Here is a 23,695-nt window from a genome sequence, read left to right as displayed (position 1 = left end):
CGGTCCAGGGCAATAAGAAGCTCTAGTGCAGCTGAGGGAGAGAGGGAGGGCAGAGGCTATGCGGGACATTATTTTAGTCTAGCGGGGGGACACAATGGCAATTAGCCAGCGATGTGGGGGTGGCAGTAGCGTGGGGTGGTAAGTTGCTGTTGCAGGGAGGTGAGGGAGGGGCAGACAGCAGCTTGGGATGTTGCTCTTGCAGCGTGCCCCCCACAGGGAGATTGTCTTGTGAGCTGGCTAATCCCTGCCTGGGTCTGCATTATGTCCAAACAGAGCATCGACATATGCACAGTTATCAATAGAATCCTGCTGGGAGTGTTGAAGCTTTTTTTGATGAACTTAATTTCCTCATGAAGATTCCATGGCAGAACTGCCATTTCCCCACTGCTATGGTATGACACTCCCAAACCACTCCTCATACTCTGCTGCCGAAACCACAGTGGCACAGAGTTTGGCTGCATTAGGAGCAAGTGCCTCCCACTCACATGCAGAAGTAGATCCCAGCTTTGCCTGTTAACCTTCAGCAAGGATGTGTCAGCCAGAGTGCTCTCAGCCTGTGGACAAGTGTAGGATCATTACAAATTGTTTCAATGTTCAGCTGCTGTACAAGCCCAGACTGTACTTTCTTGAGGACCCATGCACAACACTTATTCCCCCTTTTATCCTCACATTTAAAACTCACCATGATCAGAGGGGCTCGAAAAGGTCTGTGTTTGCTTCTAGGATCACAAGAAAAATGATAAGTTTTGTTCAGAGGTGCACATGTTCATGAAATGTTACAATCTTTATCATGAATAATACAGTCACTCTATTGTTAATGGTTACTTTTCAAAGCCAGGCCTCGAGAAGTCATACACACTTGCCAGTAGACAGACTCCATTAACTAAGGAAAAACCACAGTAAACAAGGGAAGAACTGGTCAAAGATGTGTTGTGTCACTTGAACACTTCAAGCAGAGAAGAGAGCAAAAAAGAGCTATGGAGATTGAAGTGAGAACACAAACCACTGAGCACATGGCTAAAGCTCATGGAAGAGCTAAATGAGATGCTTAAGTGTTTCATTAAGATGTAGAGTGAACATAGAGGCCTCACTCTCCAAAAGCAGAACTCTTTTCACAGCAATCATGCCTCCGTACTCACACATCAGCCTCCATAGCTGCACATGCAAAATTCTTTATCCAATAACCCTCCCTCCATGCTTACACTAACAATCAAGTAGTGTTCTTCTCCAGCATATTCCACTCCCTATGAAAGTAGCTGTGACTTTAATCACTGGACTTCAACACCACTGTGAGGTCTTCCAATAATCCTAGTCATCCCTTACCACCGAATGTCCTGATTGAAAGACAGACATTTTTAAATGTGTGTGAAATGACCCACACTAATCACTCTGGCCTCTGTGGAAGCCTGACATATCCCTTGAGTTTCATAGGAATGCCCTGCTCAGGATGAGTAGTGGGATGAGACTGAGAAGCAACTCCAACACACAGCACTGTCAGTGACCCTCACTATTAAAGTGGTTCCTCACAGCCACCAATATTCATGGCCACCTTTGGGCTCCTCTGACTGCACGAGTGTCTGGCTGTTCAAAGTGTGTGCAAGCACAGCATCTCACTGTTCCACTCATGGCCAAATTCTTCACCTTTATTCTCATACAGATTATGCAAGTAATAGCATGCAGCTACCACAATGAGGATATGATCCTCCAAAAGGTCCAGCCTGCCACAAAGACTTCCATCTAGTTTTCAATCTGTCAAAGGCACATTCAACAAGCATGCACCATAGGCGTAACTTGTTGTTGGACAGCTCCTTACTGGTGTCCAGATGCCCCATTTAAGGCTTCATAAGCCAGGGCTGTAATGGCTAAGCCACATCACTTAGGATTGCTATGGACGTTCCCACATCCCTCACGGTAAATTTCTGATCTGAAAAGGGTCCCAGCATGCAGCTTTCTGAATGGCCCAATGTTCATGAAAATGCATGCATTGTGCACCTTTCCAGACCACCCCACATTTAGGTCTGTGCAATGCCCAAGGTGATCCATAAATTCTTGAAGCCCCATGGAGCCCCTTATGACTCTGAACTTAGGGGGCAAGGAGTCCTGTGGCACCTTATAGACTAACTGAAGTGTTGGAGCATAAGCTTTCGTGGGCAAAGACCCACTTCGTCAGATGCATGTAGTGGAAATTTCTAGAGGCAGGTATAAATATGCAGGCCAGAATCAGGCTGGAGATGACCAGGTGGATCTAATCAGGGAGGATGAAGCCCACTTCTAGTAGCTGATCTGGAGGTGTGAATTCCAAGAGAGGAGAAGCTGCTTTTGGAGTTAGCGAGCCATTCACAGTCTTTGTTTAATCCTGAGTTGATTGTGTCAAACTTGAAGATGAACTGTAGCTCAGCAGTTTCTCTTTGAAGTCTGGTCTTGAAGTTTTTTTGTTGCAGGATGGCTACCTTTAGATCTGCAATTGCGTGTCCAGGGAGATTGAAGTGTTCCCCTACAGGTTTTTGTATGTTGCCATTCCTAATATCAGATTTGTGTCCATTGATTCTTTTACGTAGGGACTGTCCTGTTTGGCCGATGTATATAGCAGTGGGGCATTGTTGGCACATGATGGCATATATTACGTTAGTAGATGTGCAGGAGAATGAACCAGTGACGGTATGGCTGATCTGGTTAGGTCCTGTGATGGTGTTGCTGGTGTATATATGTGGGCAGAGTTGGCACCGAGGTTTGTTGCATGGATTGGTTCCTGAGTTAGTTATTATGGTGCGGTGTGTAGTTGCTGGTGAGAATATGCTTCAGATTGGTGGGTTGTCTGTGGGCGAGGACTTGCCTGCCTCCCAAGGCATGTGAAAGTGAGGGACCATTGTCCAGGATGGGTTATAGATCACTAACGATGTGTTGGAGAGGTTTTAGCTGAGGACGGTAGGTGATGGCCAGTGGTGTTCTGTTGGTTTCTTTCTTGGGCTCGTCCTGTAGCAGGAGGCTTCTGGGTACACGTCTGGCTGTTAATCTGTCTCTTCACTTCCTCGTGTGGGTATCGTAGTTTATGGAATGCTTGTTGAAGATCTTGTAGGTTTAGGCCTCTGTCTGAGGGGTTGGAGCATATGCGGTTGCACCTCAGTGCTTGGCTGTAAACAATGGATCATGTGGTTTCTGGGATGAAAGCTGGAGGCATGCAGGTAAGCATAGCGGTTGGTAGGCTTTCTGTATAGGGTGGTGTTTATGTGACAGTCACTTATTTGCACTGTGGTGTCCAGGAAATGGACCTCCCGTGTAGACTGGTCCATGCTGAGGTTGATGGTGGGGTGGAAGCTGTTGAATCGTGGTGAAATTCTTCCAGAGCTTCCTTCCCATGAGTCCAGATGATGAAGATGTCATCGATGTAGCATAGGTAGAGAAGGGGCATAAGTGGACAAGAGCTGAGGAAGCGTTGTTCCAGGTCAGCCATAAAAAAGTTGGCGTATTGTGGGGCCATGCAGGTGCCCATTAAGGGTGTGTCGATTTGTTCCTGTGCTTGTGTAGGGAGTGTCATGAGTAGATGAAGTTTTAGTGTATTCCTTAGTGGGATCTGAGGAAATAGAGCTGTAGAATTTGGTATCTGAGAGTTGTCTGGCAGCCTCCTTTAGGTAGTCAGGCTTGTCCATGATGACAACAGCACTTCCTTTGTCAGCCTCTGATTATAATGTCAGAGTTGTTCCGGAGGCTGTGGATGGCATTGCGTTCTTCACGACTGAGTTTACCAGGCAAGCGATGCTGTTTTTCCACAATTTCTGCCTGTGCACATCGGCGGAAGCAATGCTGTTTTTCCACAATTTCTGCCTGTGCACGTCCACAATTTCTGCCTGTGCACGTCTGAAGTAAGGTGGAGTGGCAATACAATGGGAATGTGTGCATCATTGATTGTCCCACCAATATGGAAAGCCCATTTTAGTGGCTGGCTTTGCAATGTCACACTTCCCAGTAACAAGCCTACACCGCAAAATGTGAGGTGATGCATTGCCTTGCACACTGGCATAAGTGCTGCCCTAGTGGGAGACTTCCTTACCCAAACTGATTTGCATCTGAACAGTAGTAATCAGGAGTTGCCAGCTTCCACAAAGCAATGGCTACGTGCTTCTCTATCAAGAGAGTAGTTCCAGTTCAGATATCCTTGTGTCGCTATTCAGGGGCCAGCTCAGCGCACAGCTTCAAGAAGTTTGCTTTATGCATCTTAAAAGTCCTGTAGCCACTGGTTTTCATCCCATACCTTTGGCAATGCGGTCCCACCACTCACTGCTCATCTCCATCGCCCAAAATTGATGTCCTGCGATGCACAGCAGATCTGTGGCACCCCAAGGTCTGACAATTCGCTGGTGTCCCTCTCACCACTATCGCCCACATTCACGTCTTCATCCTCTATTATTAATTGTATAAATAGCTCTGCTGCAATGCATGATGTCCTAAGCGTATTGACCACAACATGGGAGAAGGCATGGAATTGTAACACTGATCTGGTGCCGCTTCTTTGGAAGGTGTGTGTCTTGGGGGGGGGGGGGGGGGGATGAGAAGAGGGGGTGGTCTTTGTGTGGGTCAGGCACCGCCCCTCCACTGATCCTATAGGGCTGCAATTTCTGGCCAATAGAAGCGATGAGAGGATGGTGCCTGCAGGGAGTGCTTCCCTATAGCATGCAGAGTTGGTTCTGCCCTCATACCTGGCATAATCTGGAGTCTGGATCCGGCCCACAGGCCACAAATTCCCCCTCCTCTAGTAAGTTTTTCTACTTCACTCAGTTTCTTCGCATTATGTAGACTAGAGTGTTTCAAACAACAAAGCAAACTGTTTTAAATTGTGGAAGAATTTCTACATGTTTACAAGTTGTATAAAAAAAGTGTTTTGGTTAAATGGTATTAGCAAAGGTGATGCAGGATCATAAGAAAAATGCTACTATAATAATTCAAAGATGAAAAGAGCATCACCATTCTTCAGATTAATCTTGACATCATGAATCACCTTTACTGACTGACCTATGCTCTCAACTAAAGTACATCCTGTAAGTGTAAAGGTTTGCCTTTTTAAAACAACCAATACCAAATACACAAGGCCTGTCTAATCACTCAGTTTGAAACACACATAAAATGGCAAACATTCCAATAGTTGTAGTTTGTTCTCATATCCAAGTACAATGGAAAAACTCTGCAAGGAATGCTCTTGCTCAGGGGTGGGCAATAGTTTTAGATGTGGGTCACTTCAGAAACAGCTGGCGGTTCCCTCTAGGCACACGAGCCCCTGGCAGCGGGAAACTTCAGGTGCTCCCCCTGCCTTCAGGTCAATTGGGGTCTGGGGCGGGAGAGCATGGGAAGTCTCACTCCCTGCCCTGTAAGGGAGCACCGTGCTGAGAGTCAACCGCCAGCTGAACGAGTCAACCGCATGCTTCCCCCAGCCTTTGATTGGCCTGGGGGCAGGGGAGCGGCAGGGCCAGATCCAGCCAGTGGAGGCCCTTTTGCCCATCCCTGCTCTTGCTTAAAAAAGAGTCCATGTCGCAGATACAGCATTACTTTGTACTAAACAGTGTCATCCCTAGAAGTTACCAGTTTCTATGATCTGCTAAATACAAAAAACAGTTTATTCTTGGTACATGACTCCAACCATAAGTGATTAATATTGTCGATGGGACAATAATCTATAGATTTCCTTTCATTCATTTTGACATTAGACAACCTACAATTACATCCTAGGTTCTCACATGCAGATCAGGAAAGATCTTGCACTAGAGCAGGGGTGAGCAATCTTCTGCCCATGGGCTGGATGTGGCACCTTGCTTAATTTAATCTGACCCATGGCAAATCTCTGCACATGGGCTTGAAGCCCAAAGCCTTGGCTATTTCCACGGGGCTGGAACATGGGCATCAAATGGCTGGAATGGGGCAGGTCATGGCATCCCGAGTTGAATGTGAGGGGGAGGCTATTTTGGGTTTTGGGGGTTTTTTGCTTCTCACTTGAGAACAGAAAGGGGTTTTTTTGGGTGGGGAGTTGGTGTGCGTGTGCACACACACTTGTAAGTGGCCTTCTTGACCTATTTTTATGTGGTTCAACAGCCTCAACACCATCCTCCCCCGAAAAAAGGTTACCCACCCTACACTAGAGTCTGTTCTGTGCCAAACACAACTGGAGGGCACAGGGCAAAAGGTATTTAAACAGGCAATAGCCCAGGCCTGGCATAATTCACAGCAGCTGCTCTCAATTACAAAAGGCTGATATGAGCCTCCAAGAGATGTTCCAGGCCTTTCTGTCAAAAACAAAACAAGAAGTTAAAAAAAGCCACCTACATCAGGAAGGGGTTGTTGCAGAAAATGCTATGCTACTGCATGCCACCTACCAAAGAATTCCAGCAAGAGGGCTGGTTACACTGGCTTGAAGCTGTGTGACAGTAGGAACTAGGGCCTGTCCCCTTGTTTCAGCAGTATATAGATGAGGGAAGACTTCACTGTTCTTATTAACATTTCACTGCAATGCACTGCATCATCTAAGTAAGAAACTAGCTTGACACACCAGTCAGAGGTCATTTCAGCCTCTTGAGATTATGAACCAAGTGCATGGCCATTAGTTCTGGTAAGGATCCTGTGTGCTATGGACAACAGTTCTCTAACTATAGCAACCCCAGGACCTCCATTTTGATTTAAAATTTTTCAGGGACCCTTAAGCCCCTTCTCCCCCTCGCTCCTCCCCACCCTTTACCCTACTCCCTTCCCCAAGGCCAAGGACCTGACATAACCCTCTCCGAGGCCCCATCTTCCTGCTCATTCCATTCCCCCTTTTCCTGTGGGGTGCAGACTCTAGACTGGTGCAGTGATTTGGGGTGCAGGCTTCAACTGAGCAGTGTTTTATCTCCTGTGGCTCCTGGAAACAACTGACATATCATCCCTCTGGGAATGGCTCCCAGGCAGGTAGGATCCATAGGGTTTTCCCCGTACTGCCACTGCCTGCAGGTACAGCCCCCACTGGTCACAGTTCCTGGCAAATGAGAGCTGTGGAGTTGGCACTCGGGGCAGAGGCAACAGCAGCACACACAGACCATCTGCCTCCCCAAGGGTCCACAGACCCCAGTTTATGGAACACTGGCTTAGAATATGAGGGGATGGTTAAACAAAAAAACAAAAAAAAACAAAAAAAAAGAGGAGATTTTGCAATCCTAGAGAAGAACAAAGAATGATTCAAACATGATGTAGCAGAAATAGGGCACAATCAAAATAAGGAAAAATTACTGGAGCATAATCAATCTTACTTTTAAAATAATTACCAAGTTTACCATGTCACTAAATTTTTGAAGTCACCACTGGTTAAGTATATAAAGCTTATAACGTACAAGTCCTGTGAGCTATGAGAGTTAATGAACAATTAGGGCCAATTGTATGGACATCTGTAATTATGTATATACTAGATAAGCACCATCAGTAAAAACCAAAAGCTGCAAGTTTCTCACTTATAGAAAAAATATAAATGAAATTATATCATATCAGCATATCAACATTCAAATTCTCTAAAGGGTAGTGAGGAGAAACCAGTGATGTACACTTTCAGCATTCTGTTCAAGAAGAGTGACCTACCACAAGAACATGAAATATTCAAGCTTTAGCCTGTATGCGAGTTAAATCAAGACTGAAGACAGAAAATGTGGGTACAGGTTATAGAAGCTCCTCTACAACTATGAACCTATTTAGGACTCATCCATAGTATTCTTTAGACTGAACATATGCACACAACTATTAAAAAGATGCATGATGCCATGGAGGTTTACTTAATGAGCAGGACTTAGTGAATCCTTCTTGTACTTGGAAACTACTGGGCTCTTACTACATTTAAGAAGCGCAGCATCTGGGACCAGCACGAGCCGAGACTGCTCGGTCCTGACTCGTGCTGAGTCCAGCAGCCAACCCTGTCCGGCAGCAACTTCTGTCCACAGCCAGCCCAGTCCGCCACAGAGGCTGCTCCGACACCGCTGCAAACAGGGCTAGCCATGGACAGGGCTTGCTGCCGGAACAGTCCCTGCACACAGCCATCCTGGGCCGCCATAGACAGAGGCTGCTGCTAAAGCTACCTCCCCTATCCTCCCCCCACACTGGCTCTGGTAGAGCAGCGGGAGAGGGCAGCACCATAGAGCCAATGCTAAGGGGAACTGTCTCCTGTTTCCCCCACCGCCAACAGAGTCAGCGAGGTGGTGGTGGTGGGGGGGGAGAGGGGGAAAGTCGATACTCCAGTCGACTACCAAAAAATATTTTACTCGGAATTAGGTGACAAATCTGAGGAATTGTCCCAGATTAAAGTATCAGAGGAGGTTTTGGAACAAATTGATAAACTTAACAGTAACAAATTACTGGGTACAGATGAAGCAAAATGCAGGACTATGCAGCACTTTAAAGACTAACAATATGGTTTATTAGATGATGAGCTTTCATGGGCCAGACCCACTTCCTCAGATCAAATAGTGGAAGAAAATAGTCACAACCATATATACCAAAGGATACAATTAAAAAAAATGAACACATGAAAAAGGACAAATCACATTTCAGAACAGATAGAAATGTAGCCGTGTTAGTCTGGTGTAGCTGAAGCAAAATGCAGGACTATGTAGTGTTACATAGTCCTGCATTTTGCTTCAGCTACACCAGACTAACACGGCTACATTTCTATTACTGGGTATAGATGGCATTCATGCAAGAATTTTGAAAACTCAAATGTGAGCTATTAGCTGTGGTTTGTAATCTATCCTTTAAATCGGGTTCCATACCTAATGACTGGGAGATAGCTAATATGATGCCAATATTTAATAAGGGTTCTAGAGGTGATCCTGGCAATTACAGACCCGTCAGTCCAATGTCAGTACTGGGCAAATTATTTGAAACTATAGTAAGGAATAAAATTGTCAGATACATAGATGAACATAATTTGTTGAGGGAAACTCAACACGGTTTCTGTAAAGGGAAATCATGCCTTACTAGAGTTCTTTGAGGGGGTCAAACAAACACGTGGACAAGAGGGATCCAATGGATATAGTACACTTAGGCTTCCAGAAAGCCTTTGACAAGGTTTCTCACCAAAGGCTCTTAAATAAAGTTGTCATGGGATAAGAGGGAAGGTCTTTACATGGAGTGATAACTGGTTAAAAGACAGGAAACAAAGGGTAGGAATAAATGGTATGTATTCAGAGTGGAGAGAGTTAACTAGTGGGGTCCCCCAAGGGTCTGTCCTGGGACCAAATCCTGTTTGTCTGGAATTGGATGACAGGGAGGGCTCACGTGATGATTCCCTGTTGTGTTCTCTCTCTCTGGGGCATCTGGTATTGGTCACTGCTAACAGTCAGGATACTGGGCTAGATGGACCTTTGCCTGCAGGGGTGCGAGCCCCCCCACAGACAGAGGCTGCTCTGCAGCAGCAGCCTCTGTTGTCAGCAAGACGTGGAGACACACTGGTTCCCAGCAGCCTCCCCCTCCCCCAGAGGACAGGGAAGGTGGCACTGTGGAGCTGGTGCTACTGAGGAAGACAGCTTGTGGGGAACTGGTGGGATGGGGGAGGTGGGAAGGGGAGGCAGGTCCGCAGAGCCAGCTTAAAAGCCAGCTCCCTGCACATATTGTCTCCACCTGCCCCCCTTCCCCTCCACACAGCTGCCTCTATCCAAGGCAGGAGTGCGGGGGCTAGGAAGGCAGGTGGATCTGGTGCTTGTGAGAAGCCTGCTCGTAAGCTGGCTTCTCACAGCATACCCCCCACCCAATTGCTGCCTCTGATACAGAGGCTGCTGGGAGGGGCAGTGCATGTAGTCAACAGGATTAACTGATAAACCCAGACTATTGGTTAATCATGTAGTCATCTACATGTTGACATCCTTAACAATTACATCTCTCAGAGGACCTGGATCAATGTTCAATAGGGTTTTTTGAAGGTCAAGACTGGGCTTAGGGATGTGAATGGTTAACCAGTAAGCAACACCTTTAATGGATGAAGCTTACCAGTTATGATTAACCAGTGGGGGCTGGAGTAGACCTCCACCCTGTATGACATGGGGCGATGGTCCAGCCCCATGCAGCCTGTTGCAGCAGAGGAGTGATCCAGCTCAGCCTCTGTCCCCATTTAATCAGTTAACCAATTAAATGGGATTTTACACCCCTACTTCACATAGCACACTGAATTTGAGAAAACATTCTACCACTTGCACCTGCATACTGGTAGCTCCCCGTTTGTTCAAGGCAATCAGTTTCGTTCACTGGAAAATTCCCACCCACAGAACCACCTTTGGGTCTGCAGCTGCAAACAATGACAGGCAAGAAACTCACTGACCACCAAAAGAAAACACTGACATAAAAACAGCTAGAAGTTGTATTACTAAGGCTGTGTCTACACTATCAAGTTTTGTCACCAAAAACTGCCTTTTGGCAACCAACTTCCAAGCCTCCGAGAAGCTTTGTTCTTTTCCCTTTCCTTTATTGTGGATTAACCTGTGTAGATTCGGTTTGTTTTGTCAACAGAACTGGCTTCCCCCAGTATCCCACAATACCTTCCTGATGGCTATGCTCAGTGTTTTGATCTGCTGCCATGCAGAGATGCACCCTTCTCCCTAAGTGAGCTGCTCTGTTTGGGAAACAAACAACAAATCACTGGAATGCTCCTGTTCTACCCTACACTAGGAGCACAGCAGCAGACAGGCAGCTGCTGCACGGAAGAGGGCGACAAAGGATGTATCGAGACCATAGCTGATGAGGCTGTGGGAGAACTCCAGTGGGATCAACTCTGCCTTCCCACATTGCTGCAGTGTGGAATACATACTGCTCAGTCTGTTGATGGTGGTGTCCCCAATATGTATGTGATCTGTTGACTAGGGATATTAAAATGCATTTATTTTTGTAAACATGTAAATGCTGACATTTACAGTGGCTACACATTTACAGGCAGCAGTGGGGAGAGAGAGGGAGGAGAAAGGGCAGGCAGCTCCCTGGGAACCAATATGTGTTTGTCCTCCCTCCCTCCCTGTATCAGAGGCAGGGAGAGGGGACAGAAGGTTCATGGAGAGCTGGCATGCACAGGGAGCCCGCTTAAAAATCCAGCTCCCCATACATACCACTCCTCCGCCTCGGATTCAGAAGCAACTGAGGAAGGGGGAGGGCCACAGCGTGTAACCATTAGGATTGACGGAGGAGCCCAGGCTCATTGGTTAATTGTGTGCTCTGCTACATGTTCACATCTCCACTGCTGACAATGTGAACACCCTCTGGCGATTTTTGTTTTGATGACGTTTGGGTGTTGCCATAAATTTTGTCAGCAAAACTTGGTAGCGTAGAGTGCAAACCTGAAGCAAAAAAAACTAGGGACGTTAAGAGACATGTATTTAAATAATCAAGCAGTCATTAGAATGTATATCAACTACTCCATTATTCCATAGGCAGCCATACCCAGTCCCAGCTTGCACCAGCTGCCGGCCCAAACCCCCGTGTGGCTGCCCAGCTCCCACTGCCTTTTAAATGGTTTGGTCCTGCACCTGGTGCAAGCCAGGAATGAGCCAGGATGAGTGCCCAGCTGGCAGCAGCCCATGTGCGCGGCGGTCCCAGCAACGAGTTGGGACCTCCCCCACACAGGGGTTGCTTCACAGCAGCAGTCCCTCCTCCTCACTGCCTTTGAATACAAGTAGTCGACTCAACTACCCAATAAGCTACCCAACTAGTCCCTTACTTCCCTACTAGAAACCCCTCTTTGAAACAGCGGAACTCCTCAGACAGCAGTCAAATAAAGGGTACACCTTAGATTCATTTTAAAATTCATTTTAATTTGATTGATTTGATTTTCCAAAAATATTGTTCTATACTTGGATGAAGTGCTTAGCTTTTGGGGAAAACATGCTGTAATTTTCTTAGGGCAGATCTACACTACCAGGATAGGTCGATCTAAGTGACAATTTGATTTACGCTAGCAGGTGAAGCTGCGATGTAGCTAAAAATCTACTTATCATGGGGTCTATCTGCAGGGGGAAGAAGAAAGAGGAGTCAGCAGAAAAAGATTCCTGTTGACTCCCCGACTGCAGGTGGATCAATCACTGCACACCCCATAGTGGAGACAAGTACATAAATAACAGAATTTCTACTTTAACTGAGAACTCAATTCAATCACAACTGACATCCCCATAATTCTTTTTAATGATCTGCATTACAATAGCACCCAACAGCCCATTTATGGAGGAGAACAGTCACTACAGAGAAACTTTATATTTTGTGGCCATTTCCTAAATAGCTTTTCGTATCTGGCTTTTTCACAATTCTAAAGAACTGCTGCCTGTTTTTATATTTTTAGTCACAAAAAAGATTGACTCTTAAACTATGGCTACAATAAAGTGTTACTGTAAACTCTCTGCATAGCTGCTCTAATCCAATGGCTCCTTTTATTTAATTATTCCAAGCCACAGTAGCTATATGGAGGGAGGGAAGGAACAGCTCTCCCACCAATACAGTGCCGCCCACAACAGTACTCAAGTCAGTGTAAGTTATGTCGCTCAAGATGGTTACTAATTCACATCTGAGTGACATAATTTATACCAATTTACACTGTACTGCAGCCATACCCTTCATGACACCTTGCAGATAAGGAAGGAAAAACAGTACTATAGAGCAGCAGTTCCTAACTGCAGGGCCACGGACTGCTGCCTGGCCATGGCAACTGCTAGAGCTCAAGCCAGCTGTTCACAGTGACTCAGCTCTGGCAGCCATCGTATTATGGCTGAGGCACCACAAGAGGAAGTGGAGCATGAAGTGCCTTCCTCCCTCCTCCATACTTGGGGAACAAAGGGGCACAAAGAAGGAGGGAGCACATGCACTGCAAACGACAGGTCCCCATGCCCACATGGCCACTTTTGTCGGTGGCTGCACTAGGGCTGGGACGGCGCCTCCCTCCTGCCCCCTGCCCCTCCCCCCAGTTAACAACAGCCAGCTGGGGCTCAGCATTATGCCTGCACAGCCACTTGCGACAGCAGGAGGAGGTACCTCTCCTCCCTCCTCAGTAACGGTGGCCCAATTGGGTCTCCACTCTCCACCCCTACCCATGGGGGGGGGACAAGACGCAATTGGGGAGGGAGGGAGTGCAATGGAGGGAGTGCACGAGCTGTCAACAGCTGCATCCCCTGTCTGTGCTGCAGTAACAGCCACGCTTTCATAGGGGGGCAGCCTTGCTCTGGGAAGTGTTGGGATGGGTGGGGGGGGGGAGACAAAGGGGTGTTGGATGAGGGAGTGGCAGGGTCACAGGGCAAGAGGGTGTTGGCATGGGCTATAGGGGTCAGAGGTTAAAGGGCATGGGGTACGGGTCAAAGGGTGCAGGTCATAGTCCCCTCCTGCCCCAGCTTACAACCCAAATCCCTGCACCTCAATTCCCTGCTCTAGGTCACAATCCAACCCCCCTGCACCTCAGTCCAGTGCCCTAGGTCACAACTGCTTCCTTCACCCAAGCTTCCTCCCTTACCCCAATCTTCATCCCTAGACTCCCGCATCTCCTCCATTAATCATGGAAGAGTGCGGCTCTCAACCACTTTCCACATTATCGGAGTGGGCCCCCCCGGATCACAAAGTATTGCCCACCCTGACCTACACTGTAGTTCCTTCCCATGCAAAAATTTAAACAACTGTTCAAGACAACATGGAATTTAGACAATTTTTCAGTACTGTACTGAACAGAAGTGACACTGGTTTAAGGAAGTTGATTGAAAAAAATTATTTACCTCTTCATGGACAGCCAGGTTAAATATCTGAAGAGTTTACCTATATCATTACTAAACCTTGGAGTCCCAATAGTGAAAGATTCAAGTTTAAGCATATTTTTCACTTTAGTTTAGTGTTAAAACAATTTAACCAACTGTGAATTCACGTACCTATGCAGAAGGTGGTATAGACCCCAGTGAGATGATGATCAGTTTATGTGATCAGATGCAGCTAAGATTCTAACCACTTGCGATATTGTGAGAGAACACCAGAACAAAACAACAGTAATTTTACAAGAGAAGTTGAAGATTTTTTACACGGTTCAGTCAAACCAACTAGATCAATTACATGACAACTCTGCTTTGAAAGTCATTCTAATATACCATCTTGTTCCCAACCAAAAGCCATTTTTCATAGAACTATCCGACATTATTTCAGATTTCTAGAGATGAAATGCTCTCTTCTCTGAATGTTGGTATCGCAGGCTTTCAAATGGTAGAAGATTTTGGTTTCTAGCTCTCATGGTGGTTCTTTCCAGAGCTATCATCATGAAATTTAAAAAAGGGAAAAAGATTACTATGGCAGAATTGTAATGTCCAAAGTTCAGTAAATCATGAAATACCAGGGCTAGAAACAAAAGCTCTCTGTTAAAAATTCTATGATCATTCACAAGAAAACATTAAAAGTCAACTAGACATAAGGAGCAAATTAAAACTTCACTGTACCAAAAAAAAAAAAAAAATCTAAGACAACCCAGCCCAAGGGAGTTTTTAATCCTGAATAGGGATGTCAATGAGTAGTCAACTAGATGATTAACTGATAAGCCTAGTCTTATCAGAGGCAGCGGGGGGGGGGGGGGGGGGGGAGAGAGGGGGAGGGGGAGGGGGAGGGGGAGGGAGGAACTGGAGTTGGGAGGAGCCAGTTTAGAAGCAGGTTCCACCCACCACCGGCTCCGGAATTCCCCCCCTCCCCCCGTGCTGTTGCCAGGGGCTGCTGCCACCCCATATTGCTGCCTTTGTATAGAGGCAGCAGCACAGGGCAGCGGCAGCAACACAGAGCAGCAGGCAGCCAGTCCGAGCACCCGTTGCCAACCGGCTCCCGCTTGGCAGCCCACACTGCTGCCTCTGATGCAGAGGAAGCAGTGTGAAGTGGCAGAGAGCTTCCTGGGAGTAGCGCTGGAAGCGCACTGGCTGCTAGCCCCACTCCCAGGGACTACAGGTTAGTTGACTAACCACTAAGAATTCATGCAATTAGTCGACTATTCTATTGCCCACTAACATCCCTAATCCTGGAATGGCATTCAAGAATGATGAAAGAACTCTTGCATCACCTCTTAAGATGTAGAAGTGTTATACACCTGCTTCCTTCAGGTGCAGTGTGAGCTTTGAAGCAATTCTGAGCCAACAGGTAGCATTGTATCATAGCAGGTATCAGAAACCAATACATCTGCATGCTTAGAAATACATTAATTTAAAAGAAGACTCTGTCCAACAACTTTTGCAGATGGCAACTGATATTGCTATAATCACAATGTTCATGAAAATCTCTCTATCCAAGTTCACCATGTGCGTGATCAGTTTGTTTTTGATAGTCAGTTGCCCTTCCCATTTCATGCATTAGGATACCACCACCACTTATGCACTGGGGAGGAGCTCTTAAGCATTATCTTCGTCAAGAGATGCAAGAGGGAGCTTATAGGCAACTGTACTACTGGAATTAAAAATCAGCAGCAGGCAGGAGTGTAAGCAGATCAGAGTGGTCTCAGTGATGCTTGATCTTAAATTTCCCAAAAGATATTTTAGAATGTCAGCTTCGATACAAAAACTCATTTTAATAAAAGATCTAGGTCCTGAGTATGAAGAATGTTCTATTAGAATTGTCAAGGGGATTGGGCTAGGACCAAAACAATGGCTGAATTCCCAGATCAACTTTTGACCTCCTGTGTAACCACAGAGAAGCTACTAAATTACTTTGTGCCTCAGATCCCCATTTGTAAAAGTAGGTATAATACATCTTCTCTCTCAGGTACACCGTATGGATAAAAATCAATTAGGGCATTTGCACTACCGTGAGGAGGGCCATGAAAACTTATATAGGGTATATGATTTAAAGGTGTTTCTTCAACAAACAAAAAATGTTTGTCGATTTAAAAATGTAATTGACAATATTCCTTTATATATGCATTGTTGACCTCATCTAAAACGTTGCTGGAAAAAATACAAAGGCTAGCATTTCACTTCAGCAGCAGAAACAGAAGTAGCAGAGGTTCATAGAACAACAAAATTGGATGAAGGCATTTTGGCTGTGCTTCCATCCCACAATAGAAGTGACAGCACTAAAATGTAAAAGGGCAATGCATTTCCCGCAGTAAAGTTTTTTTTTTTCTTAAACACACAAGTTAACCTTCAAACTCACTGCCATATCACAATGAGGAAACACCAGTCTGATTTCCACTTGCTAGAATATAAATGCTATTTAATCCTCATGCTGCACAGCATAAGGTGATCACCATGAATAGGTTATCACCTGTAACTGAAGATGTTGGTCATCACTGAAAAACAAAAAAAGTGGACTAGATTAGCTTTTTCTATCCTTATAAAAAATGTTCCTAAATATGTCAGTTCCTATGAAAGTCATGATCTCTAGGAGAAGCAGATTTCTAGGCGATGGCCATGTCTGCACTGGGGAGGTTTAGAAAAACTTCCACAAATGTAGATGAACTGGTGGGATCAAAGCACCAATGGATGTTTTTTCTGTATTAGGATTTCCTCAGTTTCAAGTGAACTTATGTTAGAACTTATAGGGCTTTTGGTTTAAGTTTCTCCCACAGTGTAATAATTCTCCGAAGTCCTAAAAAAAGCTGCAAAATTCAGTAAACAGATACTTCCAGGAAAGAGTTTAGTTAAAACTATTGGGCTGTGTCTAGACTGGCAAGTTTTTCCGCAAAATCATCTGCTTTTGTGGAAAAACTTGCCAGCTGTCTACACTGGCCGCTTGAATTTCCGCAAAAGCACTGACGATCTCATGTAAGATTGTCAGTGCTTTTGCGGAAATACTATGCTGCTCCCGTTCGGGCAAAAGTCTTTTTCCGAAAAACTTTTGCACAAAAGGGCCAGTGTAGACAGCAGAGATTTGTTTTCCGCAAAAAAGCTCCAATCACGAAAATGACGATCAGGGCTTTTTTGCGGAAAAGTGCGTCTAGATTGGCCACGGACGCTTTTCCGCAAAAAGTGCTTTTGCAGAAAAGTGTCCTGCCAATCTAGACGCGCTTTTCCAAAAAATGCGCGTAACGGAAAACTTTTCCGTTGAAAGCATTTCCGGAAAATCATGCCAGTGTAGACGTAGCCTTGAGGGTTTTAAAAGAATTCTACTACAGGAATTATACACCTCAGAAAGTGAAGTGGCCTGCAGCATTTTCTGATACTGACAGCACTGTCCTAAGGCAATAATAGGCCACCAAACCTAAGAATCTAGATAAACTAATTCAGTAAGACAAAAATAGCACAGAAGTTAAGTTTTATCTTAAAAAAATCTTAATTGTTAAAGTGCTGAAACATTCTAAGTACATACTACATTTCTAAAGTTAACTTATTACAGGCAGTCCCCGGGTTACTTACGAACGGGGCTTTTCTCACCCTGGAGGACACCGGCGGCAGGATCGCCCAGACGCGCCGCAGTCCTGCCGCCCGCGTCCACCAGGGCGAGAAAAGCTACTCCGTGTCTCCCTGGTCTGCTGGGGGGGGGGGGGGGGGGGGCAGCAGACCAGGGAGACGCAGAGAACCCGGGCGGCGGGACCGCGGTGCGTCTCGGTCCCGCCGCCCACATCTCCCTGGTCTGCTGGGGGGAGGGGGGAGAGGGGGCGCAGCTAGTGCGCCCCCCCAGCAGACTAGGCTTTTCTCGGGACGCCTGTGGTAGAGCAGCTGGGGCGCTGCCGGTTAGTCCCGCAGCGCCGCTCTCAGCGCTACTGGACCAACCAGGCAGCACCCCAGCTGCTCTGCCCCAGGTGTCCTGATTCAGCCGCTGCTAGTCAGTTTCAGCAGCAGCTGACTTGGGGACACCTGGGGTTCTTAAGTTGAATCTGTATGTAAGTAGGAACTGGCGTCCAGATTCAGCCTGTTGAAACTGATCAGCGGCTGATTCCAGGAAGCCTGGGGCAGAGCAACTCTGCCTCGGGCTTCCTGTAGTCAGCCGCTGGTCAGTTTCAGCAGCGGCTGAATCTGGACGCCAGTTCCGACTTACATACAGATTCAACTTAAGAACAAACCTACAGTCCCTATCTTGTACGTAACCTGGGGACTGCCTGTACTTCATTCTTCTTTTCATGATCTGAATCCAGAACTCATTTGCCAATTCACATACATTCGTAACACACTAGCAAGACATTGCAGAGTATTTACGTAAAGAAGTCCAATTCTCATCCCTTTGGTTTTAGCAAGTTTACCTCCCATATCCACCCAAAGAGGGACCATCCATTGTACACAGACAGAGGGACAGACACAGAACATGCATCATTCCCTCATCAGCCCATAAGTAGTAATACAACACTAAGCTTTCCACCAAAAACTCTGGATGAATACTTTCTCTTACCTTTAACAAAAGTTTTGGGGCAATTTGGAAGCATAAATGCATTGAAGCTGCACTACTAAAGAATCAAGCGGCAGCTTCTCATCCATATGGATCCACAGTGCTTCTATGTATTTGGCTTTGTGTCTCAAAGGGATATCAGAAATCAAAAAGGTGGCCGCTCCTCCATGGTGAGAATTTTTATAGCCAGAAGTCACGGACATGTACATCTGAGGGAATGCACTCAGTCAAAAGTAAAATGCAGGACAATGTAGCACTTTAAAGACTAACAAGATGGTTTATTAGATGATGAGCTTTCGTGGGCCAGACCCACTTCCTCAGATCAAATAGTGGAAGAAAGTAGTCACAACCATATATACCAAAGTCCTTTGGTATATATGGTTGTGACTACTTTCTTCCACTATTTGATCTGAGGAAGTGGGTCTGGCCCACGAAAGCTCATCATCTAATAAACCATCTTGTTAGTCTTTAAAGTGCTACATTGTCCTGCATTTTGCTTCAACTACCCCAGACTAACACGGCTACATTTCTATCACTAGTCAAAAGTAAGTGATTAAGATGCAAGTATTTTTTGTTTTTGCACACAAGATCCAGAGTAATGTAATGGCAAGTGACTGAACACAGTGAGAACCAGCAAATCTAAGGGTCTGAACTCCAGATCCACAAAAGAATATAATGAGGATTGGGCCAAAAGAAAACTGATGAGGGTCAACAAGGACAAGTGTCAAGTCCTGCACTTGGGATGGAAAAATCCCAAGCATAGTTACAGGTTGGGGTAAGTAGCAGTTCTGCAGAAAAAGACCTGGGGATTACAGCAGATGAGAAGCTGGATAGAAGTCAACAGGGTGCCCTGTAGCCAAGAAAGTTAATGGCATATTAGGTTGCATTAGGAGCATTGCCAGCGGATCCAGAGAAGTGATTATTCCCTTTTATTCGGCTCTGGTGAGGCCACATCTGGAGTATTGTGTCTGGTTCTGGGCCTCCCACCATAGAAAGGATGTGGACGCATTGGAGAGGGACCAGCAGAGGGCAACCAAAATGATTAGGGGGCTGAAGCACATGACCTATGAGGAGAGACTGAGGGATTTGGGTTTGTTTAGTCTGCTAAAGAGAAGAGTGAGGGGGAATTTGATAGCAGCCTTCAACTTCCTGAAGGGAGGTTCCAAAGAGGATGCAGAAAGGCTGTTCACAGTAGTGATGGATGGCAGAAGAAGGAGCAATGCTCTCAAGTTACAGAGGCCTAGGTTGGACATTAGTAAAAACTATTTCACTAGGAGAGTGGTAAAGTACTGGAATGGGTTACCCAGGGAGGTGGTGGAATCTCCATCCCTAGAGGTTTTTAAGTCTCGGCTTGACAAAGCCCTGGCTGGGTTGATTTAGTTGGGATTGGTCCTGCCTTGGGCAGAGGGCTGGACTTGACAACCTTCTGAGGTCTTGTCCAGCTTGATTCTATGAAAAAGCTAGGGAACTGTATTCCCTGCTTGCTACTCACCAAACTCCCTCTCAGATAGGGAGGGCCTGGGGCTGAGGCTACCCAAGCCCTGACCCTCCCATCCCAGGCCGCTGGGGAGGGAACAGGGCCGAGCCACCCTGGCCCCTGCCCACTCCTGGCCGGCCAGTCCTGGCTCTTACCCACTGCCCCCCAGCCACCAGGGACTCAGCCCTGCACCCAGCCCGCCCCAGCTCTTTGCCTTGCCTGCCCCAGCTCTGCCTCCCCCATCCCCTATGCCATCGGGCAAGGCAGAGACTGTACCAGTCCCGGTCTTTCTGGCCCCCCCCCCCCCCAGGGCAGCCAGGAGCGGGCCCGGGCCCAGGCTACACCAGTCCCAGTCTATCTACCCCTGCCTGGGCAGCCAGGAGAGGGGCTGGGCACAGGCCGCACCAGAAACGGGGGGGGGGGGGGGGGGAAGTCGGGCTCAGGCTGCGGCAGCTATGACTCCCTCCAGCCATACCCTGGCCACTGGGATGGGGAGGGCAGACAGCCCCAACACCCAGCCTGTAGGTGAGCACGGGGAGGGGCAGGCTGGAAGTGGGTGGGGCCTGGCTCCTGTGGACACAGTGAGGGGATGCTGACTGAGTCGTCCCACAGGAAATGTTTCTTTTATATACACAGAGCTTAAATAGGTGAGTAACTGAATGGTCCATCACCACTTCGTGAATTTTCTAGTGTGAAATACTGAAGTGTGTGCACTTAAACTATCAGTCTGAAATCAATTTAATAAAGGCTTTTCAAACCATAGCTGGTTAAGTTCAGAGTTGTATGATTAGCTTCCATGGTCCTTTAAGATGTTTCCAACAGGTTCACAGAATGTAGAGGACATAAACCTCTTTAAACATCAACCCCATAAAACAAGCAAACTGAGCCCAGAGAAAGCATGCACAAAGTCATTTGCCCCATTTCTAAAGGAAGCGCTGAGAACAGAGACTGCAAAGGTAAATAATCTCTGAAAACTGATGCCTGTTCTCTGTCATGACCACTATTTTGAATTTCCAAGTAAGAACTTTTGCAATTCTGTTTTCCAAGGTTTATGTTGTTTACTTTTTGTGCTTCATATAGCACAGGTAGTGAGAATGATTGGGCTATTTTCACTTTGCTCTGTACTTGCTTTATGTTGAAGTATCAAACTACAGACATCAAAGAAAGGAGATATTTATATCATTACAAACTTTTTTTTTTAAACAATTTTTACTCCGCTCAAAGTTTCCTGAAATGCTGGATTTGACAAAACTGTCTCTCTGGGTCCAGACTGACTAGGAGGACATTGGTTCCTTGAGGAGAAAGTTTGGTTCACAGGAAGACTAACCCTCTCCCCAGACACAAGGAGCAATCATATCAGAAAACCTACCAGGGCTCCAATAACCTTCAATTTGAAAGCTTCAGAGGGGTAGCCAAGTTAGTTTGTAACAGGAAACACTTAAAAAATAACAAATAGTCTAGTAGCCCCTTAAAGACTAACAAAATATGTAGACTGTATCATAAGCTTTCATGGGCAAAACCCACTTCTACCTACATGTTTTGTTTGTCTAGTAGCACCTTAAAGACCATTTTTTGTTTAAGTTTCTTCAATTTGAAGACTGCTGAAATCCAAACAGTAATACAAAGTGACTTGACAAATGCAAGTTGTAAATCAGAGATGAGCACCCAAAATAAAACTGTGGATCTGAACATACCTATTTGGGGAGGATCAGGTCAATTCTCTATAGCTCAAACTCATGACTGTTACTAACAGGGAAGTATTAGGAAGGCCCAGATGAATCCTGAGTTAGAAAGAAATGGCCATGTGCTCTTCCTGCTGATCTCATTTTCTACTTCCCACAAGCAATAACTCTTTTGTAAAAAAAGAAAAACAAAACGAGGGGAGGAGACGGAGGTTGTTGGTCAGGGACCCGTTTTGTGCTGTATTTATTACTTAAAAGGGACAGGCCTTTCCCTTACCTTTAACCCAGTAGTAGGCCAGAGGACCAGAAAGCGTGTGTGGCAGCAGCAGAGGCTACATCCCCATCACAGCTGTCGATCGGAGAAGGTGCTGTTAGGTATTGTCTCAAAGCAACAAGGCTGCTGGGGCACCGTTACTACTCACCATAGCCAGGCCTCAGGCTTAGCCTGCTGCTGTAAGGGCTGGGTTTTTCAGACAGGTAGTAATTAATAAGGGGCAGTTTCTCTTCCCTCTCACGACTAGACAGAGCTTAAGGGGTAACATGGCCCCAAGAACCCTGCCTCTTAACTCCACGAAGGATGGAGACTAGTGACTTCTGCACAGAGCCTGGCTCCCCCAATTCCTTCTCTCAAAGGGGAGGGAAGGAGGCGGCTGAGAGGGACCTGCGGAGTCCAGGCCCGCTATCACCCTTTGCGAAAGTCCCCGAGGGCCCCGGGCCGGGGATCTCCCCTTAGGGCGGATCTCCCCCGGCCGGGAGCAGCGGTTTTCCCAGCCGGGCGGGGCTCGGGCAGGCTCCCAGCGACATCTCACCTTTTGGAGAGGTCCATCAGGACCCCGGAGAAGAGCTTCTCTCCAAGCCGGAACGACACCACCAGCGCGTCCTCGATGATGTGGTCAAGGGTGACCAGCACCTCCGAGCCAGGCAGAAGCGGAGGCTCCGCCGCCCCGTCGGCCGGGGACACCGGGGAGCCGGCGGCCGGGGGCTCCGGCTTTACAGCTGCAGCACCAGCAGCATCCGGCTCCTCCTCCTCCGGCCGGCACGGCTCCTCCCCGGGCTCCGGCTCCACGGGGCCCTCAGCAGCCGGCGGGCAGGGCTGCGGCTTCTCCTCGGGAAGTTCAGGGTGCCCAGCAGGCGGCGGGCAGGGCTGCGGCGCGTCCTCGGGCTCCGGGCTGAGCGCTCCTCTGGGCTCGGCCTGGGGCGAACCCAGCTCCGCGTCCTCCGGGTCTGTCCTCTCACGCTGGGGCTCCTGAGTCCTCGCCGGGCTTCGGGCGAGCTCTACGGGCGGAGGCGGCTCCTCGGCCTCCCCCAGAGTGAGCTTTGCCCTGTCGGCCTCGTCCCCATCGGGCACGGCCGACTCCACAGCCTCGCTGACAGCGGGGAGGGGGTCTGCGCCGGCCTCGCTGCCTGGGATGGGCTCCAGCTCGGGCTCGGCTTCGCCCGCTCCCGCGTCACCCGGCACCGCTGCAGTCTCGGCCGCCTCCGCAGCCATGGCCGCCATTTTCTCTGCTGCTTCGCGGCCGCCTCCCTCCAGCAGCGGGATCGATAACCGCGGCCTTCTCCGCCCGCCTGGGAGGGAGAGCCCGCCCATTGAGTGTATCACTCACACCTCATTGGTGGCTGTGGCTCGAATCTCACATCCTACTGGAGAGCAGGAAAGTCCATCGAGCCGAAAGGAAACTTCTCATTGGCTAGTTGCGACTCCGTCCATTCAGGGGTCGGGAAGAGGAAGAAAGGGCTGAGTTTAATAAAGATCAAAGGAGCCTGCTGCTGGAGGCAGTTGTGCTTTCCTATTGGCGCAGGGACGCTTCCCGTCGGCCTTAAGCCCTCTGAGAGGCTGCTAATTGGTGCAGAGTTACGTCCGTCACACTGAGAGGCGCCTTAGATCAGGAGTTCAGTATAAAGGGAGGTTTCTGAGTGAGCGGCAGGAAAGGGCGGGGATGGGAGGCGGGCGTTAAGGTTAGAGAGGTGTGAGATTAGTTTGCTTGCATGAGAGGGAGTTAGCTCAAGGTAATTCAAAACTGGGAGCTTATTGGGATGGAGACTCTCCATTTCCGTACAGAACCTAGCACCTTGGCGTTCTGATTCTGACTCAGAGGTTGCCCCAGCACAAATAATAATGATCTTGCCAACTCTTGTTCCAAGGGGCCCACAATGGGAGGATGAGCAAGATTCATTGCAAAAGGGACCAGAAATGGAGAGAAATAGGAACAAAGAAGGAAAAAATATTGACACAAAAACAGGTGGC

General features: G+C 47.4%; 1 protein-coding gene across 11 annotated transcripts in view; it reads right to left on the bottom strand.

Annotated features, from left to right (window-relative positions):
• PWWP2A (PWWP domain containing 2A) overlaps positions 1 to 23,142 on the bottom strand; it is a 48,017-nt gene extending 24,875 nt beyond the window's left edge. For 6 of the 11 annotated variants that reach the window (XM_075900209.1, XM_075900208.1, XM_075900205.1 and 3 more), the window contains exon 1: positions 22,260 to 23,139. In XM_075900209.1, the coding sequence (XP_075756324.1) occupies positions 22,260 to 23,038 (779 nt within the window). In that variant the 5' untranslated portion in view covers positions 23,039 to 23,139. Of the gene's footprint in view, positions 1 to 21,727; positions 21,798 to 22,259 lie in introns of those variants that run through there. The other 5 variants (XR_012896309.1, XM_075900202.1, XM_075900201.1 and 2 more) reach the window with 4 other exon arrangements.
• Positions 23,143 to 23,695: the final 553 nt, after the last annotated feature.

Source organism: Pelodiscus sinensis, chromosome 17 (assembly GCF_049634645.1).
Source record: "Pelodiscus sinensis isolate JC-2024 chromosome 17, ASM4963464v1, whole genome shotgun sequence".
Classification (NCBI taxonomy): Eukaryota; Metazoa; Chordata; order Testudines; family Trionychidae; genus Pelodiscus; species Pelodiscus sinensis.
Note: the sequence above shows the minus strand (reverse complement) of the source record. Positions and strands in the feature narration are given on the sequence as shown.